Source organism: Suricata suricatta, chromosome 2 (assembly GCF_006229205.1).
Source record: "Suricata suricatta isolate VVHF042 chromosome 2, meerkat_22Aug2017_6uvM2_HiC, whole genome shotgun sequence".
Lineage (NCBI taxonomy): Eukaryota > Metazoa > Chordata > Mammalia > Carnivora > Herpestidae > Suricata > Suricata suricatta.
Window position 1 is genome coordinate 78,592,542 of NC_043701.1, and position 18,546 is coordinate 78,611,087.

The window sequence follows — 18,546 nt, forward strand, 5'->3', positions numbered from 1 at the left end:
CCTCTTTCTTTCTCCTTCCTTTCTTCCCTTTCTTTCCTTTTTCTTTTTTCCTTCCTTCCCTTTCTTTCCTTCCTTCCTCTCTTTCTTTAATGTTTATTTATTTATTGGGAGGGGAGAAGGTCAGAGAGAAGAGAGGAAATCCCAAGCAGGCTCTGCACCACCAGCGCAGAGCCTGACATGGGGCTTGATCTCCACAAACTGCGAGATCGTGACCTCAGCTGAAATCCAGAGTCAGACACTCAACAGACAGAACCACCCAGGTGCCCCTCTTTCCCATTTCATGTATTTATGTACTTCACTTAACTTTCTCCCTTTTTCTTTCCCTACTGCACTACTATACAGTTTATGTTGACGGTGGCTCAGTTTACATCTAGTTCACAGATCAGAGAATATCCAGACAGAGTCAGAATGGAGCAGGAGAAGAATGGACATCATTCAAGATCCTGGCCTTGGAGCCAGATGTACTATATTAGTGGGATATGATCTTATTTCTGGTGTGGGAATAATTAAATTTATTTGAATTGTGTGTAAAGTGTACATGTTCTGATAGAAGAACAGAGCATTGGATCAGTAAATAAAAGGACATTTTATTTCCAAATGGTCAGAGTTGCTAAGTTTAAGATTTGTCAAATGCAAGGAAGATGTTGAATATGCTGAAGTTCTAAAAAATGTATTTTCTTCAGATGAAAAAATAATTAGTTATACCATTAGGACAATATTTTTTCACTAAGGATTTAATTTAGATTTATAGGAAATAAAATACACAATCAGTTATAAATATCCCAACATTCTACAGAATTAATCTCAAGTAATCCTGATTATGACATAACCACAGGTTTGCCATTCTGTGACTTTATAGATGACCCTAATTGTTAAAAAGAAATTTACAGACCCCATTTTTACTGTTACAACATAGGAACAAGCCAGCAAAACCAAAATCACAAGTATGTTTTATGCTAGAGTTACTTTCTGTCCAGGTCGAAACATTGTTCCACTTTGATTCTTTTTTTTCTTTGGATTTTGAAAGTTTTCATACCTTAAAAAGAGATAATATTTAATACATGTAAATTCTAAATTACAAAAGACAAAGAATTGTTTGCAAACAGATTATATTTTTAAAAACAAAAGGAAATAACTGGGGAAAAAAACCTAACAAATTATAGTTCTTAAATTTTCAAAAGTTAAACCTTCCAATCAAAAAAGTAGCAAAGGGATAAAGAGACAAGTTAGAAAAGATAAAATGTACATGGTAGAAACATAAAAAAAAAAAAAACCCTACTGTTTTAATCAAAGGCATGTAAACTGTTAGATTTTTCTACAGTCACATTGGTCAAGTTTAAAAAGAGATTTTGCCCAACGTCAGTGAGGGTGGTGGCGAAACTGGCCCTTTCCATGTATTGTGTTGTACAGCGTTTCTGGAAGGCAACTGGTCTCAAAAGCCATAAAAACAAAATGTATCCTGTGCCGAAACAATTCCACCTCAAACGTAGATAACGGAGGATATGTACAAACACTGGGCTCTAAGGAAGTTCGTGATCGTGTTGGTGTAATAGGGAAAACCTGGAAGCAACTTAAATGTCCAAATACTGGAAACTGTGGCCCAGCCGTACTATAAACTGACATTAAAATCAAAGTAGTAACATTTAAAATATGAAAGAATGTTCAAGATGGATGAAAGGGGGCCTGCTCTAAGCAGAGTGTCTTAGTGAAGGGAACAAAGCATACAAATATTGCTTTGGGAGGGGTGGGATTAAGGGAAACTTGGTTTTCTTATTCTTTGTTTTCTGATTTTTCTACAGTTAATACATATTACTTATACATGCTGCGCAGGAAACGGAAGTGCCACTCTGGCATGTGGACTATTTTGAGCCGAAGGGGGTCAAGACCCAGCAGATTCAGGAAGCTTCTCACCTCCCTCACCTGCCTGACGAATTTAGTCTCCTATTAACCAGAGAGGACTTTTTAGCTGAAAGACTGACAGCAGGGCAAACATCTGCTCGGCTCACCTTCTGTGAATTCCTGCCTCCCCTTTGAAGCCCCAGGCCCCTGTCTCTTTCCTTAGCTCAGGATGGCGTGTCTATTTTAATGGAGCTCCTGTATGTATGACATTATTTTTCTCCTGTTACTGTCATTTGTCAGTTAATTATTAGACCAGTCAAAGAACAAGAAGGGAAGAAGGGAAAGTCTTTCTGCCCTTACACTGTACCCACACATGCCCACACCAACTACTACAAAATTAAACAAGAAAGAGTTGTAACTTCTAGAACCGGGAATAAACCTTTCTTGCACTGAATTAAGTGAAATCCTGGACGTGAATGGTCCCCAATCTATGGGTCTCCAACTCCTAACGTGCACAGAGACAACTGCAAGAAGTCTGGAAATTCAAATGTGTGCTGGCCACGGTCCACAAGGGAATAAATGTGAATGTATTTAAAGAAAGCAAAACACGTATATTTTTCAGAACAGTTTTTACAACCTACGTTAGAATCATTTTGAGATTTTAATTTTGTTTTTATTCGAAGCTTTAAAAATTAAATCAGTCCATTATAAATAATTCAAATGTAATCAAGTGAACCAATTAATGAAAATTCATTTTTTACTTCAATACTCTTTAAGTTTTGGGGTATTTAAATGCACAGCTATTCGCTCAAAGTGGCCCTTTTATCAGTCCTACTAAGTAATTTTAAAAGTGTATTCTGAATACACCTGTAATAACTGTATTCTGAAGCCGAATCGGTTACTTACAGTTCAGCGAAATTCTTCCAGTCGTCTTCGCTAATGGATGGCCTTGTGTGACTGAGGGCAGCCATTAAATGCGACTGGCTAATAGCCAGACTGGTTTTGACTGGTCCTGGTTGGTTAAGGGAGTCATCCTCCTTAAACGGAAGAGGACACAAAGTTAACCTACGGCTGTGATGGAAAAAGAGCTGCCCATGTGTTGTTTCTTTCCACTAGGTTTTTGTTTTGTTTTGTTTTTTTAAGGAGACCACACATTCCCTTTCTCGTAAGATTATTAAAAATTGCTTGAAAGCAGGATGCATATATCAAATGATCAATGTGTTTTAGTCCCTTCTTATAAATGGAGCTCATTTACTAACCAAAATACACATCAAAAAAGGAAAAACAATTTTCACCATTTTTACAATTCTCATGGGGCTGGGGGCACGGGTAGGGGGAGAAAAGCCATACTCCACTTTGGCTCTGGTATCTGCCTTTGATGACACTGATATCTGCCCGTAGCTGATCTCTCTGTTCCTGTGTAAGTTCTTGGGAACCATCTTGTGAGGCTGTTCTGAACACTGGTGGTCGTGAAAACGACTGATCTTTCCCAGGAACTCCAGAAAAATCCTGCGTCATGGAGCTTGGTGCAGACAGGCACTGTGAGCTCTGTGAGGTTAAGTGTAGGAAGGAGAGAAGGGAAGGAGAAGAAAGGAAAAGAGAGGGAGGAAAGAAGTATATATTTACCAAGGCTAAATTTAAGCATTTTAAGCAGAAAAACCTTAACACGAATAAGCTTACATTTGAATTAGTTGGAATTAATAAGTTCAAAATATGTTCATCCTCTCTACGTTGTTGAACCACCATAAAAGGAAAACCGCCGCAGCACAAAAAACTTTTTTATTGCTTCATTATAAAATTCATCGCACTAATGCCCTAGGGATAGGTTCCAAATGTGCCTTATTCTCAGCTTCAGCAAAGAGACTGTAAGGTCATAGAGCATCAGCAGACAAGAAACAAAAAACAGGATTAAAGACTAGAAATAAAACAACAAAAACAAGAGCTTACTATTCTTGGAAATAAAAATGGTTCACTTTTACTTTTTTGAGAGAGAAACAGCGACAGAAAGAGAAAGAGACAGAAAATCCCAAGCAGGCCCCACACTCGTGTAGAGCCTGACCTAGGACTTGAACCCACGAAACCGTGAGACCATGACCTGAGCTGAAATCACAGACGCTTAATCGGCTGGGCCACCCAGGTGCCCTAAAATGATTCATTTTTAGATTAAAGCAGATGTACAAAAAACAAAAATACAACTAAATGTTATCTGTAATAAAGGAATCATGAACCACAGTAAATAATTTGTGGAGGAGATGTGTGAAATGCTATCTTAATTTAGAAAAAAGGTTATTGCCCACAACATTTTCACTGTTGCAACGTTACATCAAATTTCTCATCTTCAACTGTCCTCATGATAATAGAGTTTAATATAAAATGGATCTGCGACTAACGATGTTTTAGAACCACTAATGAAGGGAGATAGTAAACCTGTGAGAAACCGAAGGGTCCTCACCACCACTGGCTACTTTGGCTCCCTTTTTGTTGCCAGCTCCGTCTCACAGCTCTTAACAAGGAATGAGGACTCATCAGTGTGAATAAGGGAAAACAAGACTACTTCACTGAAGAACCAACCAACCAGAGAGCACATGTGTGGCCGGTTAGGGGGTAAGTCACCATCCGACCGGACACCACACTACGGCTTTTATACGTCAGAACTGTACAATGGCGACTGCACATGATACCAGATCAGAGGAGGTTCCGTTCCCAAGTTCTGATTCATAGGAGCTTCCAAAGTAGAGCCGGTACATATTGAATTTTGATTCATCTGGAAGCATCTCGGACAACTCTAGAGAAACCAGGGACTGCTCCAAGCCACTCTCTCCATCGCCAGCTGAATCGTCAGAGCCACTGCTGTGGTTGAGAAAAACCATTGAAGACAGACTTAGGTCACTATCTGAGCTGGAACTCCCATCCTAAAACACACAAAAGGACAACAGGTGTAAAGATCTAAATAATCTACGACTCTAAAATCACCAATACAGATAGCATTCTAACAGACCAGCATGAGGAAAATTAGAGGCATTTTTCAAAAAAGCTCTTATTTTTTTGGTGAGGGAAACAGGGTTCTTGTCTAGGATCCCCACAGATCAGTCCATACGGCACATATGGCAAAGCTGTTACAGCTCTCCCACACCAGTTCTGAGAGCCTGGCACCAACTAAACGTCTTTTGTGCAAAATGCGGTATGAGCATTAACATGACTCAGTGACGGACTAAGACGGCTGCCTGATTATGTAACGAATCCTTACCAGCAGACAGCACATCATCAGTGTGCCTGATGCTTACAGAAAGAAAACAACTGACATTCAGAAAACATGCACTGAGCCAAGTGTAGGCTCTTATTACTTTTCTAATGGTTCTGAGGCACATAATAAAATTTAATTTTGGGGGCGCCTGGGTTGCTCAGTTGGTTAAGCATCTGGCCTCAGCTCAGGTCATGATCTCACGGTTCGTGGGTTCGAGCCCCGAGTCAGGCTCTGTGCTGACAGCTAGCTCAGAGCCTGAAGCCTGCTTCGGATTCTCTGTGTCTCTCTCTCTGACCCTTCCCTCTTTGTGCTGTCTCTCTCTCTCAAAAATAAATAAATAAACATTTTTAAAAATTTATAAAATTTAATTTTTAAAGTAAGATGGAATGTGTAAATAATTTACCAACCATCTCCCAGAAATTCTAACAAAGCTAGGATTCACACCTCTGGATTTTATCTGTATGACTCTTTCAACTGTGAAACGATGAGTTGACCACGTCACACAGTGCTTTGTCATTACAGAGTACTTTATACATGAACATGTTTTCTGGTAGTGAAGAGGGTGGAGCAGCTCAGTGGCTTGCCAAAACAAACAGCAAAAACTTAGTAGTATCTGATTTAGGAACTTTAGCCCCTGCAAGAATCTCCCTGGAAAACCCTTCCTAGAAACTATGCAGTAGAGCCTACAATGTAGCAGAGGTCAAATTATCTGCTGTAAAAACATTATCCCTAGAGAAAAAGACTGATGTTAGGTCTGAGGTGCAGAAAGTCCAAAACACAACCAGAATACTTTGTTGTATCAGGAAGAAAGCACGTAAGCAAAAAATGAAGAAGACAAATCAAAAGGACACAGAGGCCGTCTAAAAGAGCCTCCTACGGGCCAGATCTGGGACTATTTGAGCTTCATACTAATACTTCGATTTTTTTTAAGTATAAAACAAAGATCTCAATATTTCTCTTTCTATTCTCTAATTCATGATGTCCCAATTTCAATAATTTGTTTTATCAGTAGTAAGGTAACATTTAAGAAACACACACTTAAAATACTTCATATTTCCAAGTTCTCGGCAGAGCCAATATTCCAACTATAGAAAACTTGACTTCAGGTAAATTTTTACACAGTTTTACTGAAGTTGTTAAAAAATAAGATTTTTTTAGGGTTGAAATTTTCACCGTGAACTGCTCTTCTTTCTCTTAAAACACCCAGCAACGATCTCCTTCACTCACTGGGAGCGCGCAGGACAGCAGCCTCCCCTGCAAGGCCTCTAACTGGGCGTTGTACAGTAAAGCTTTCAGGTCGGCTCCCGTGAAGGCGTCGGTTACCGACGCCAGGTGCTGAAGGTCCACGTCGTCTGCCAGAGGTAGAGAGTCACTGAGAACGTTTAGAATTTCAAGACGTGACACCTAAAGGGAGAAAAACGAATTGGTTAACAAATAAAACAAAATTAAATATTAAACTGTGTATTTTTTTATTATTTTTTTTTCCAATTAACTGTATCTCTAAGCTTTTACACGTTGAAAAATGTACCAGCAATCTACTCTGTATCCTCTGTGGAGGATAGATGAACTTTCTCCACAACAGAAGAGACATAGGAAAATGAATAAAAATCGACATTCTTAACCATTCAGTGTGAATCCTTTCTTAATGCTTATTTTCTAGATTTCAGCAAAAGTGCCCAAAAAGTGTTTCAAAAGAAAACATTTAACAGCCACAAGTGACGTATTTAGACATTTTATCCCTTTGCAACTCATCTGTCTGTTTGCTCTTTCCCTTATTTGTTCATCAGTTTCTAAATCTGAGGACAAGAGCTGGAACAACACAGACAAGAACAGTTAAAATCTCATCTCTGTGTAACGTACTTAGAGGCACACTAGTTGTATGCTCGATTCTCAGAGTTTTGCAGGATAATGAGGCATGTGATCTCTGAGCACAGGGCATGTGGACATGCAATACTTCAGGTTTCTTTCCTTTTTTCCCCAACCTGCTAACACTGAAAGATTACAAAGTTTTCAGACTTGCACAGAAATGGCTGGATCTTCCATCTAATTCAGACTCTTTCCATGCCATGAGCAAACTGTGACAAAGGGCTGGCTTAAAGCTCGTCTTCTAAGGACAACTGCTGTGACCAGGAAGAAGTGAAGTTCACGAGGAAAGAGTGCAGCATTTGCTAGTTTTGGACTCTAAGTAGAAACTGTCACCTGATCAGGAGGAGGACAGTATACACATTTATCGAGTCGGCCAGGCCTAAGCAGGGCAGGGTCAATCAAGTCAGGGCGACTAGTAGCAGCCAATACATAAACACCTGGGGGAGAAAAAAAAATTCTTTACTAAGTCCTGGTGAAATCTGTTAGAGTGAGATATTTCTGTAGGTAGAGTTCTTACCCTGCAAGCCTTCCACCCCATCCAACTGAGTCAGCAGCTGGTTGACCACACGATCCGTAACTCCTGTATTATCATGGCCTCGTCGAGGAGCAATGGACTCAAATTCATCAAAGAAAAGAATGCAGGGCTTGGCTGCCTGTGCTCTGGGAAACACAGTGTTTCGTATTTGAATAGGGTTTCAGAGTCTGTAAAGTAATTGTGTATATATATATATGCAGGTATGTATATATCTGCATACATATAGATATATATGTATTTGTGTATTTAAACCTTCATAAAAAATCTTTAAAGAACAAAAAGCATACATAAACTTTTTTTTAAAGCTTATTTTTGAGAGAGACAGGGCATTAGCAGAGGAGGGGCAAAGAGACGGGGAGACACAGAATCTGAAGCAACCTCCAGGCTCTGAACTGTCAGCAGAAAGCCCGACGTGGGACTCGAACTCACGAACTGTGAGATAATGACCTGAGCCACAGTTAGGTGCTCAACCGACTGAGCCACCCAGGCGCCCCTGTAAACTTGTTTTCAGTAAGTAAGTCAAGATGTATGCCTAAGACTCACGCCTTCTAGACAGGGACTAAACCCAAAACCAAAGTCTTATTCAGTAAGTGAAATGTTTCTTTGATTCTTATTGTAAGTAAATATTTTTTATATGCTTATTGGCCACTTTTACTTCTTTTGTGAAATACTGATTCCCATCTTTCATCAAGGTCATTATTTTAAAATTCGGCAAACTTGTTATTTTCACATATTTTTACAGGGGATCTCTATAAAATATATTTCAGTTACGTATATTATACCTTTTCCTAATTTGAACTTCACTTTTAATTTACTAAGTTTTGTTTTAATTAAAAGCAAATTCCATACCTGGTAACAGGGTCAACCCCAGGTCTGAAGAATCACCAGCACAGAATACCCAAACAGAATACTTATCATGCTGATTTTTAAATTTCAAATATTTATTTAAATTATAGTTAACCTATATGGTAAAACTGATTTCAGTAGAATTCATCATTTATGGATAACACCCAGGGCTCATCACAAGTGCCCTCCTTAGTACCCATCACCCATTTAGCCCATTTCTCCACCCGCCTCCCTCCACCAACCCTCAGTTTGCCTCTAACGAGCCTGTCATGCTGAATGAAAAAAACTGAACACATATCTCATGAAATACATGACACATAAGATAAATCTTCTAGGGCCAACAAACAGACTGGAGTTACCTATTCTGTTACCTGAAACTTTAGCAAAACTCTCAGAAAACCATGTTTGATTTGTGTAAAGATTTTTAACTAGTGACTCAACTGTTTTCTGTATTACAGAGTTTTTCAGATTTTGTTTCTCCTTTGCTTGATTTTGGTCAATTATATTTTTGTATATGTTACCCAAGTTTCAAATGTATTAGCATAAAGTTTTTAATATTATTCCCTAATATTCCCTTACTATCTTTTACATTTCTGGTATATCTTTAGTCATGACCCCTTTTTATCCCTAATATTATTAATTCAAGCTTGCTTTCTTTAACAATCTTGCTAGAGATCAATTGTACTACGCTGTCAAAAATATTTGGGTTTGTGAACTTCTCTACTGAAATGTTTTCTATTTCATTAATTTTTGTTCTTTATTATTTCATTTTTACTTATTTTTTTAGCTTATATTTTCCTACTTTCATGAAAGGGATACCTAGTGATTTTTAACCTTTTTTCCCCTCAAAAATGTAAGTTTATAAATTTTCCTTGAAATAAATATTGCAGCATCTCACAATTTTAATAGCATTTTCATTATTATTTAGTGCCCAGGATTTTCCATTTTGATCTCTTCTCTAACCCATAAATTGTTTAGGTAAGTTTTATTTTTAAGAGTCCAAATGTACATGAGGGGATTATCTTTTTGTTATTTATTTTAACTTGTGTTTTCAGAAAACAGACTGTATGATACTGTTTCTTTGAAACTTACTACCATTGTTATGTATAGCCCACATGGTCAATTTTCAAAAATATCTAAATGTACTTAAAAAGAACTCCAGTTGTTGTGTACGTGTTCTAAATATGCTTAGATCTTGAATATCGTGTTTAAATCTTCTAAATTTTTACGTTTTGTTCTAACTACTTACTAAGACCTTTATGAAAGTCTTCTATGAAGGTGGATTTGTCGATTTCTTCTTGTAATTCTATCAATTTTTGCCTTAAATATTTTTAAGCTAGGGTATTAGATACAAATAATTTTAGAATTGTAATATCCTCCTGGTACATAGAACCTTACGTCATCATGTGGTATTGACTACTGCTTTCCTAGTAATGTTCTTAAACTGGATGGTGGATGTATAAGAATTTTATTTTATTTTATTACTATTTATTTATATTTTCTTTTAGCAAGAGAGAGACAGAGAGTGAGTGGGGAAGGGGCAGAGAGAGAGGATGAGAGATCATCTTAAATAGGTTCCACACTCAATATGAAGCCTAACACAGGGCTCGATTTCACAACTCTGAAATCATGACCTGAGCTGAAATCAAGAGGTAAATGCTTACCGACTGAGCCTCCCAGATCCCCCAATAGTTCATTTTAGTTAAAATGTATATGAGGTGGCAGGTGCTCAGTGGGTTAAATGTCCAACTCTTGATTTCAGCAAGTCATGATCTCATGGTTCATGAGATTGAGCCCCGAATAGGGCCCCGTGTTGACAGTACTGAGGCTCCCTCCCTTTCCCTCTCTCAAAACAAATAAACTTCGGGCACCAGGATGACTCAGTCGGCTAAGCATCTGACTTCGGCTCAGGTCATGATCTTGTAGTTCATGGGTTTGAGCTCCACATCAGACTCTGTGCTGACACCTCAGAGCCTGGAGCTTGCTTTGGATTCTGTGTCTCCGTCTCTCCCTGCCCCTCCCCTGTGCATGCTCTGTCTCTCGCTCTCTTTCCTTCTCTCAAAAATAAATATTAAAAAAATTATAAAATGTCTGGACATTATATTCTAACTGCATATTTTATAATAAAATTTTGGAATAAAACAAAGTAGTTTTTGCACTTAAAAATCTTACTTTAATCCTTAAATATTAGCTTCTGTATATTTATATAAATGCCGTAACAGTTTTACTGTTATAAATTAACATTGCATGTGGCCAACTTAATTTAACTAAACTGGAGTAATTATGTGCTTTTTAGAAAAATCTTTGAGATTCCTTTGAGATTCCCTTTCAGGATTTTAGGAATATTTCTATTGTAAATATAATAGTAACTTCCAGAATTTAATATCAAAGATATTATATTTAAGTGAAATCTGAAGAAATAATTCTCTAGCTTATTAATCCACATAAATTAAGGTTTTAAACATCAGTTCTCCAAAAAAACCAAGACCAAAAAAGCACTGACAAACAATAGTGTCCATTACTTATAATATATTCAGAGGAAACCAACCTAATAAAAATATCCCGAACAGCTTGTTCACTTGCTCCAATGTATTTGCTCAGTAACTCTGGCCCCTAGGAGATAAAATAAAATAAAATTAGAATTGAGATAAAGTTATTTAAAAACAAAGTATAATTTCTGTTTAGGACTTAATCCAAATGCACTCATGGGAAATTTTTAATAATTTTTTTTAATGTTTATTTATTTTTGAGAAGGGGGGAGAGGAGCAGAAAGAGAGGGAGACACAGAATCTGAAGCAGGCTCCAGGCTCTGAGCTGTCAGCACAGAGCCTGATGCGGGGCTTGAACCCATGAACAGTGAGATTGTGATGTGAGCCAAAGTCGGATACTTAACCGACTGTGGCACCCAGGGAACCCTCATGAGAATTTTTTAAAAATATGATTAAACAGATATCTCTTAAAAACATTTCAAAAATTATGTGTCTGGAATTAATATCCTATCACAAGTTCTACACTTTGTGTCTCCTTTGTCTGGTATGTTTGTCCCTAGACTGTCTCGTGGCTTAGCTCTCTACAGAAGGCCACATCCTCAGAAAGGCCTTGCCTGATGACCCCATCTTGTCCTGCTTGTCCTCCTGCATAGAACCTTCACCCATGTGATGATATATAGTCAATGTGTCTGTTTCTTGTCTCTCTCTACCAATAAAATGTAGGTTCCAAAAAGACAGGTTTGCTCACTACTTAATCCCCAGTGCTAAAAACAGTGTTGCATAAATACTGAATAATTACTTATTTCGTAACAAATGGTTTAAAAAGGGAAAATGTTCCATCTATCTCAAATCTTTAGAGAGTACAGAAAATATGTAATGAGACATAAATTACTTTACCTAGAATCTTCAATTACCGAAACCAATTTATTTGTACAGAGGTGAAGAAGAGATCATCTTTTCTAAAAGTCAACTGAAAAACTTTCAAAACTACTCCATTTAACGAAATTAATAATGAGGATAATCTTTCCTTAAATTGGGATCTTTTAAAAAAACTGAATAGGGAGCGCCTGGGTGGCTCAGTCGGTTGAGCATCTGGCTTCAGCTCAGGTCATGATCTCGCGGTTTGTGGGTCTGAGCCCCGCGTCAGGCTCTGTGCTGACAGCTCAAAGCCTGGAGCCTGTCTTCACATTCTGTGTCTCCCTCTCTCTCTGACCCTCCCCTGCTCACGCTGTCTCTCTCTCTTTCTCTCAAAAATAAATAAAACATTAAAAATAAATAAATAAAATTTAAGAAATAAAATAAAAAATTGAATAGGCCATAAAGTGATCTCCAGCAAAAAACCATCACCTCAAAAGACCAAATACTGGTCAGGATATGTGACCACAATAAAGAGTTTCTAATATTAAGCCAGCTAAGTACCTATGAATATACTGATAGTTAATTAGATTTCCTACTCAATCGAGAGCCACAGAGGGTGGAGCAAGAGACCAGGCAGAATGTTAGGAGCAAAGCAACACGCTGGTGTCAGGGAAGGGCCTGGTCTTTGATGCATGTCTCCTCGGGTCTCCCCTGACCCACCCAGAGAGAGAGTTCTCTTCACTGAAACCTTTCCATTGAGAATGCATCCCAAACCATGCTTTGAAGGTTGACGAAAAGGGATAAGGTGTCCTCCCTAATGGAACAGTGAACTACACTTTAGTTTCACTATTAAGCAGAAGAGTATGTATAATCACAGTTATTCCAGAATCCAGAAAAAGAAGGTAGGGAAATTTAAGTTAGTATTTCTCCATCATTGCCAGGGTAGCCAGTAGCCATGTGACCATCTCACACACAAAAAAATGATGTGATTAAAAGAGGGTAAGCATGGGGTGCCTGGGTGGCCCAGTCAGTTAAGCATCCGACTTTGGTTCAGATCATGATCTTACAGTTCATGGGTTCGAGCCCGGCATCAGGCTCTGTGCTGATGGCTCGGAGCCAGGAGCCTGCTTCGAATTCTGTGTCTCTTCTCTCTGCCTCTCCCCTGCTCCCGCTCTCTCTCTCAAAAATAAACATTAAAAAAGATGGAAAAAAAAAAGAGGATAAGCATAACCCAATTGCAGATTTCTAAATCAATTATGAATAAGGCTACAATATGATTCTTTTGTTTTAAACTCTAATCACTTTGGTAAACTAATACTGTGGGGTTTCTGAAACCATACAAATAATATGTTGGACCTCAGACCATAATGACACACTTGTGGCAGCCTGAAACACTACCCAAAGCTGTCTGCTAGTGTGTCCCTTAATTACTACATGTACCTTTGGAGAAAACTCAGGCACAGTGCAGCCCATGTGAGGGTGAAATACAGCCAACAAGGAACAGAGCTATAAAAACCCAGCTTCCTGCCTTGGTGTGGTCTCCAGCCCCCAATCTTCTAGGTTTTCTCCTCCCTTCAGGTACAGTTTATTCTTTTACATGAGCATTTATGCATAATTCTATTTTATAATGTTTTATTACATAAATACATACTAATAGAATTTATAATTCTATTTATTATATATTTAAAATATTTTATATTATTATATTTATATTAATAGAATTTTCCATTCTCTTTTATAACTGTTTACCTTAAACACGACTATCATGAGCCCTACAAGAGAAGTGGCTCGTTATTCAACTTCCCACCAACTTTCCCTAATAGACGGACAGCTGCTACTCATTTTCCAAATAGGAGACACAATCAAGAAACATAAATGGTGTTGGCAAAGATAGGGGAAATAGGTACACTCATCATTGCTGGTGTGGAAAGAATAAAATGATGCAGTCACTAGGAAAAAGAGGCTGGCAGTCCCTCAAAAAGTCACGCATAGAATTATATGTCCCAGAGACTACACTGCTAGGTACACACTCAAGAGAAGTGAAAACCTATGTCCACAGTGAAATGTGCACACAAATGTTTATAGCAACATTATTCCTAAGAGCTCAAAGGTGGAAATAACTCAAATATCCCCCAATAATGAATGGATAAAAAACTGACATACCCACCATGAAATATCACTCAGCTTTACTGACACACAGTACCACTTGGATGAACCTTGAAAACATGCTAAGTAAAAGAAGCTGGTCTTAGGGGTGCCTGGGTGGCTCAGTCGGTTGAGCATCCGACTTTGGCTCAGGTCATGATTTCATGGTTCATGGGTTTAGGCCCCGCATCAGGCTCTGTGCTGACAGCTCAGAGCCTGGAGCCTGCTTCAGGTTCTGTGTCTCCCTCTCTCTGTGCCCCTCTCCCACTTGTGCTCTCTCTCTCCCTTTCTCTCTCAAAAATAAATAAACATTAAAAAAAAAAAAAGCAGATCACAAAAACAAGACATGCTGCATGATTCCTTTTTTATGAAAGGTCCAGGAAAATCCATAGACAGAAAGCAGATTAGTGGCTGTCGGGGGATGGGGGGAAGGGGAACAGGATGAAAAGTTTTGAAATAAGAAAGACATGGTGGCTACATAGCATATGATTGCATTACATGCTGCATAATGTTGTTATGTAAACTTACCTCGATAGAAAAAAGAGGAAAAGATAAATGCAAAACATACCTTGATACTAATAAAATTCATTCCGCTCTCGCGTGCAACTACTCCGGCTAGTAAGGTCTTTCCTGTTCCAGGAGGACCATACAGCAGCACTCCCGTTCTTTGTCGTATGGGCAAGTTTGCAAATAGTTCCGGGTACTGAAAAACAGAGACATGTGACCAAGAGCTTAAGTCTAACAAAGTGACTAAGGAGTAGCCCAAGTCAATGTACAGAAAAAAGTATTCATATTATTAGTAACTGTCACCTTTAATAACAGGATGAGAGAAAATAAAATTCCTACTCAATACATGAGTTCAAAGGAACTACCAGTTTTTTTTTACCAATTGGACCATGGAAGACATTCCACATAAAGTGGGCACAACTGCATCAGAACTTCTGTTTTTTCCTGGCTTTTAAAAATATTATAAAAAGTACTACAATAAGAAAAAAAAAACAATCTTTTAACAAGTAGATTGCTTTCCCCTTGTGTGGTTCACAGGGCAAGTTATGATAACTACCCATATTCAAATATACTCCATCAAAGAAAAGAAAAATAATAGAGAAGTATGTATAATGAGAACAGGAAGCTCTCCCAAGTGTCTCCATGCTGAGCAAGTGACCAATGCCTCTAAGTTACCAGAGAGCAAGAAGACTGTGTCAGCAGGTGAGCCACACATCGGGCTACTGTCAGAACATCCTGGTCTCCTCCACTAGGTACGCTTATGGAGTTACACCTGCTGACAAAATTCTAACCCCACCTCTACCTCCATTCTGATCTGAGGAGGCCCCAGAGTCAGCCATCACGCAGTCTCTGCACATCTGGTTTCCAATGCCCAGACCCAGCATCTGGGGTCATGATCCTGCTGGCCAGTGCTTCCACGCCTGCCTTCTCCCAGACAGGCTTTAGCCTGCAGTCCTGGACTGCACTCTGTGTGTCCCAGGCCCCACTGGCCATACTTTCAGGACTTGCCATCTAGTTACATGGAACTGAGGTCCTTACTCACCCATGTCTTTCTCTCTCCGCATGGGTCCCTGATCTCATGCAATGATCCTTATTTCTCAGGTTTGTGGTTCAAATGCACTACCACTGAGATTCTGAACAATCTACCTCAGCCCCCTCTATCCCGCCACCTGCTTGGTCTATGCTGCCTGCTAACTCTACCTTTCCAGGACTGATGCCCAGAGTCTGGAAATCTCCCTTACTCCATTCAGATCTGTGGACCTAGATGACTCTTCCAGTTTATTTCTACCCGTTTCTGTTCAAATCCCGGCTGACAGTTCATTTCTTTAATACAACCTGAATGATTCAAGCAAAACACAAGAATTATAAAATTTGCATCAAAATATATTTATTGTAAATATCGCCCAAGCTTTCTAAGTTTCTTATAAACAAAGAGTTTATCAAATACTTTAAAAATCTGTTAGAGTACCAAAAATAGTGCTGGCATTTATTTGGTAACTCAGTAAATATTTCTTTAATCAAACTGAGACTAGCCAAGCCAACACATAAAGTCATTCAGCGGTTCTTCTGGGATACTTAATTTCTTTTTTAATGTTTACTTGTTTATTTTGAGAGAAAGAAAGGGCATGCATGAGCAGGGGGATGAGGAGAGAGAGAATCCCAAGCAGGCTCTGCATTGTTAGTGTGGAGCCAGGGTGGGGCTTGACCCCACAAACCATGAGATCATCACCTAAGCCAAAATCAAGAGTCAGATGCTCAACTGACTGAGCTACCCGGGTGCTGATTTTTTTTTAAGTACCTTGGCTGGTAACTGGATAGTATCCGTGAGTATCTGCCGAACTTCATGTAGTCCACCAATCTTATCCCAGCCCAGGTCCCTAGGAACATGCAAGTTGACATTTCGCAGAGATGCAGGAAGAAATCCTTGAAGAGCCTTTTGGAAGTCCAACGTTGTTAAAACTAATTCTGTTTAAAAATAAACACAATTTCTTTTGGTAGTCATATCTGTATATGAATCTTCAAAATATGCTATCCTCTTAGCTGGAGGTGTCGATTTGCTACTCAACTGCTTATATACTAAAATAGAATACATGTAATGCTTACATTAATGGATAGTAACATTTCTCTGCAGTGGAACAATTCAGATTTTGGTTTGAACAGGAACACATACCTTCTCTGGTGGATATGCTCTGGTGAGAGAGATGAGAATGTATGGCTCGATCCACAAGCATTGTAAAATCTCTAGCCACAAACCCTTCAGTTTCTCTAGCTATACAATGCAGGTCAAGATTAGTGAACTTGTTTACGTCACAGCCCAGTTTATTTTTTATTACATTATGTAGCATTTCACGTCTTTGCTCCTAAAGAAAAAACACAAAATCTGATTTCTAATTTTACTCAAATGTACATTTTAGTACATATATTTTGAGAAAAATCAGGTTGGATAATCTACAGTGACAGAAAGCACTGGCAGTTATTTGCAGATTGAGTGGGGGAGGGGTGGGTTGCAAAGGGGCACCAAGAAATTTGAGAGTGACAGCAACGCTTGCTACTTTAACTGTGGTGATTAGCTTCATGGTCTATACATGTTAAATGGTACATACAACATAAAATATATATATGCATAAATATATACATGTTAAAACTGATCAAATTGTACACTTTATTTATTTTTAAATGTTTTTTATTTATTTTTGAGAGACAGAGAGAGACAGCGTGAGCAGAGGAGGGTGGGAGAGAGATACAGAATCTGAAGCAGGCTCCAGGCTCTGAGCTAGCTGTCAGCAGAGAGCCCAACACGGGGCTCGAACCCACGAACCATGAGATCATGACTTGAGCCGAAGCTGGACGCTTAACTGACGGAGCCACCCAGGTGCCCCAAATTGTACATTTTAAATACAGAGTTTGTTGTCTTCAATTATACCTCAATAAAGTTGTAAAAAAAAAACCTGATAAATGATTGCTATTTCTTTCTCCACTAATAAGCCTTTTTAGTAACATTTGGTTCCTTTAAGAGTGGCTTTTGTTGTTGTTCCTATAAAACTTATTTCTAAATCAATATTCACTGACCAATCCCACTATCACTGTGTTTTGTTTAATAACAAGTATAATACTTTCATTCTTCAATAACAGTTAATTAGCACAGGGGCTGAATTTTTAGGATAAAAATTTTAAAGAGATTAAAATGTGTTTGTCAGTCCTAGAACATACTTCTTTGAGCTGCCTCTAAAACCATCAGGAACATGAGTCCCCAAAGAGGACAATGGACCATATGTGCTTGTGATAGTGTGATTTGTAGTAAGAAACATATATTGGTCTTTGTCCCTATTTCCGGCACAGAGCTCCTAAAACCCTTAAAATTTCCTAAGTGGTAAGAGTGATAAAAGTGTCTTGATATTCACAACAAACCCCTTCCAAGCACACCAGAGTTTATGTTAAAGAGGTGACTTTCAGAAAGCACCTAAGTAGGCTGGTGGCCAGGGAACCGACCATGAATAGAAAGTTGAAACTTGCAATCCAACCCTTTGGTTCCAGTAAGGGTAATGGGACTGAAGGTGAATCAACTGCAAAGGGCTAAAGACTTAATCAATTATGCCTATGTAATGACACCTCTACAAAAAATGCCATTGTGCCAGGCCCTAAATTTCACAAGGAGAGAAGCAGCTTTGTGAGACGAGAGCCTCACCCTATGAATCTCTTCACCTAGCTGTTGACTGGCGTCCTTTCACAGCCTCTGTAATAAACCAGTAATCAACTGAGTAAACTAGTTTCCTGAGTTCTGTGAGCTGCTCCAGCAAATCAATCAAACCCAAGGAGGAGGTTGTGTGACCCTCTGATTTACAACTAGTTGGTCAGAAGCATAGGTAACAAGTTAGATTTCCAACTGGCATCAGAAGTGGAGAGCAGTCTTACAGGACTGAACCCTTAACCAGCGGAATCTGATGGTACCTTCAGTAGACAGTGTCAGAATCGAGCTGAATTGTAGCACACCTATCTGGTGTCTGAGAACTGCTTGGGGGCATGAGGGGGAAACCCACACATTAGAACTGAGTGCTAAACTCATAGTGGGTAAGGAGTATCAGGAAGCCCTGAACTGGTGGCTCAGTCGGTTAAGTGTCTGACTCTTGATTTCAGCTCAGGTCATGATCTCAAAGTTCGTAAGTTCGAGCCCCGGGTCCAGCTCTGTGCTCACAGTGCGAAGATTCTCTGGGATTCTC

The 18,546-nt window shown here is 38.9% G+C and overlaps 1 protein-coding gene across 1 annotated transcript in view; it reads right to left on the minus strand.

The window, feature by feature from the left end:
- Window positions 1-567: 567 nt before the first annotated feature.
- PEX1 (peroxisomal biogenesis factor 1) overlaps window positions 568-18,546 on the minus strand; it is a 44,140-nt gene continuing 26,161 nt past the window's right edge. The window contains exons 14-25 of the mRNA XM_029918855.1: window positions 18,058-18,172; window positions 16,500-16,689; window positions 16,128-16,294; window positions 14,391-14,525; window positions 10,879-10,943; window positions 7,467-7,609; window positions 7,283-7,386; window positions 6,311-6,487; window positions 4,521-4,751; window positions 3,190-3,387; window positions 2,746-2,876; window positions 568-1,036 (exon numbers count right to left, since the gene is read on the minus strand). Of these exons, the coding sequence (XP_029774715.1) occupies window positions 952-1,036; window positions 2,746-2,876; window positions 3,190-3,387; window positions 4,521-4,751; window positions 6,311-6,487; window positions 7,283-7,386; window positions 7,467-7,609; window positions 10,879-10,943; window positions 14,391-14,525; window positions 16,128-16,294; window positions 16,500-16,689; window positions 18,058-18,172 (1,741 nt within the window). The 3' untranslated portion in view covers window positions 568-951. The remainder of the gene's footprint in view (window positions 1,037-2,745; window positions 2,877-3,189; window positions 3,388-4,520; window positions 4,752-6,310; window positions 6,488-7,282; window positions 7,387-7,466; window positions 7,610-10,878; window positions 10,944-14,390; window positions 14,526-16,127; window positions 16,295-16,499; window positions 16,690-18,057; window positions 18,173-18,546) is intronic.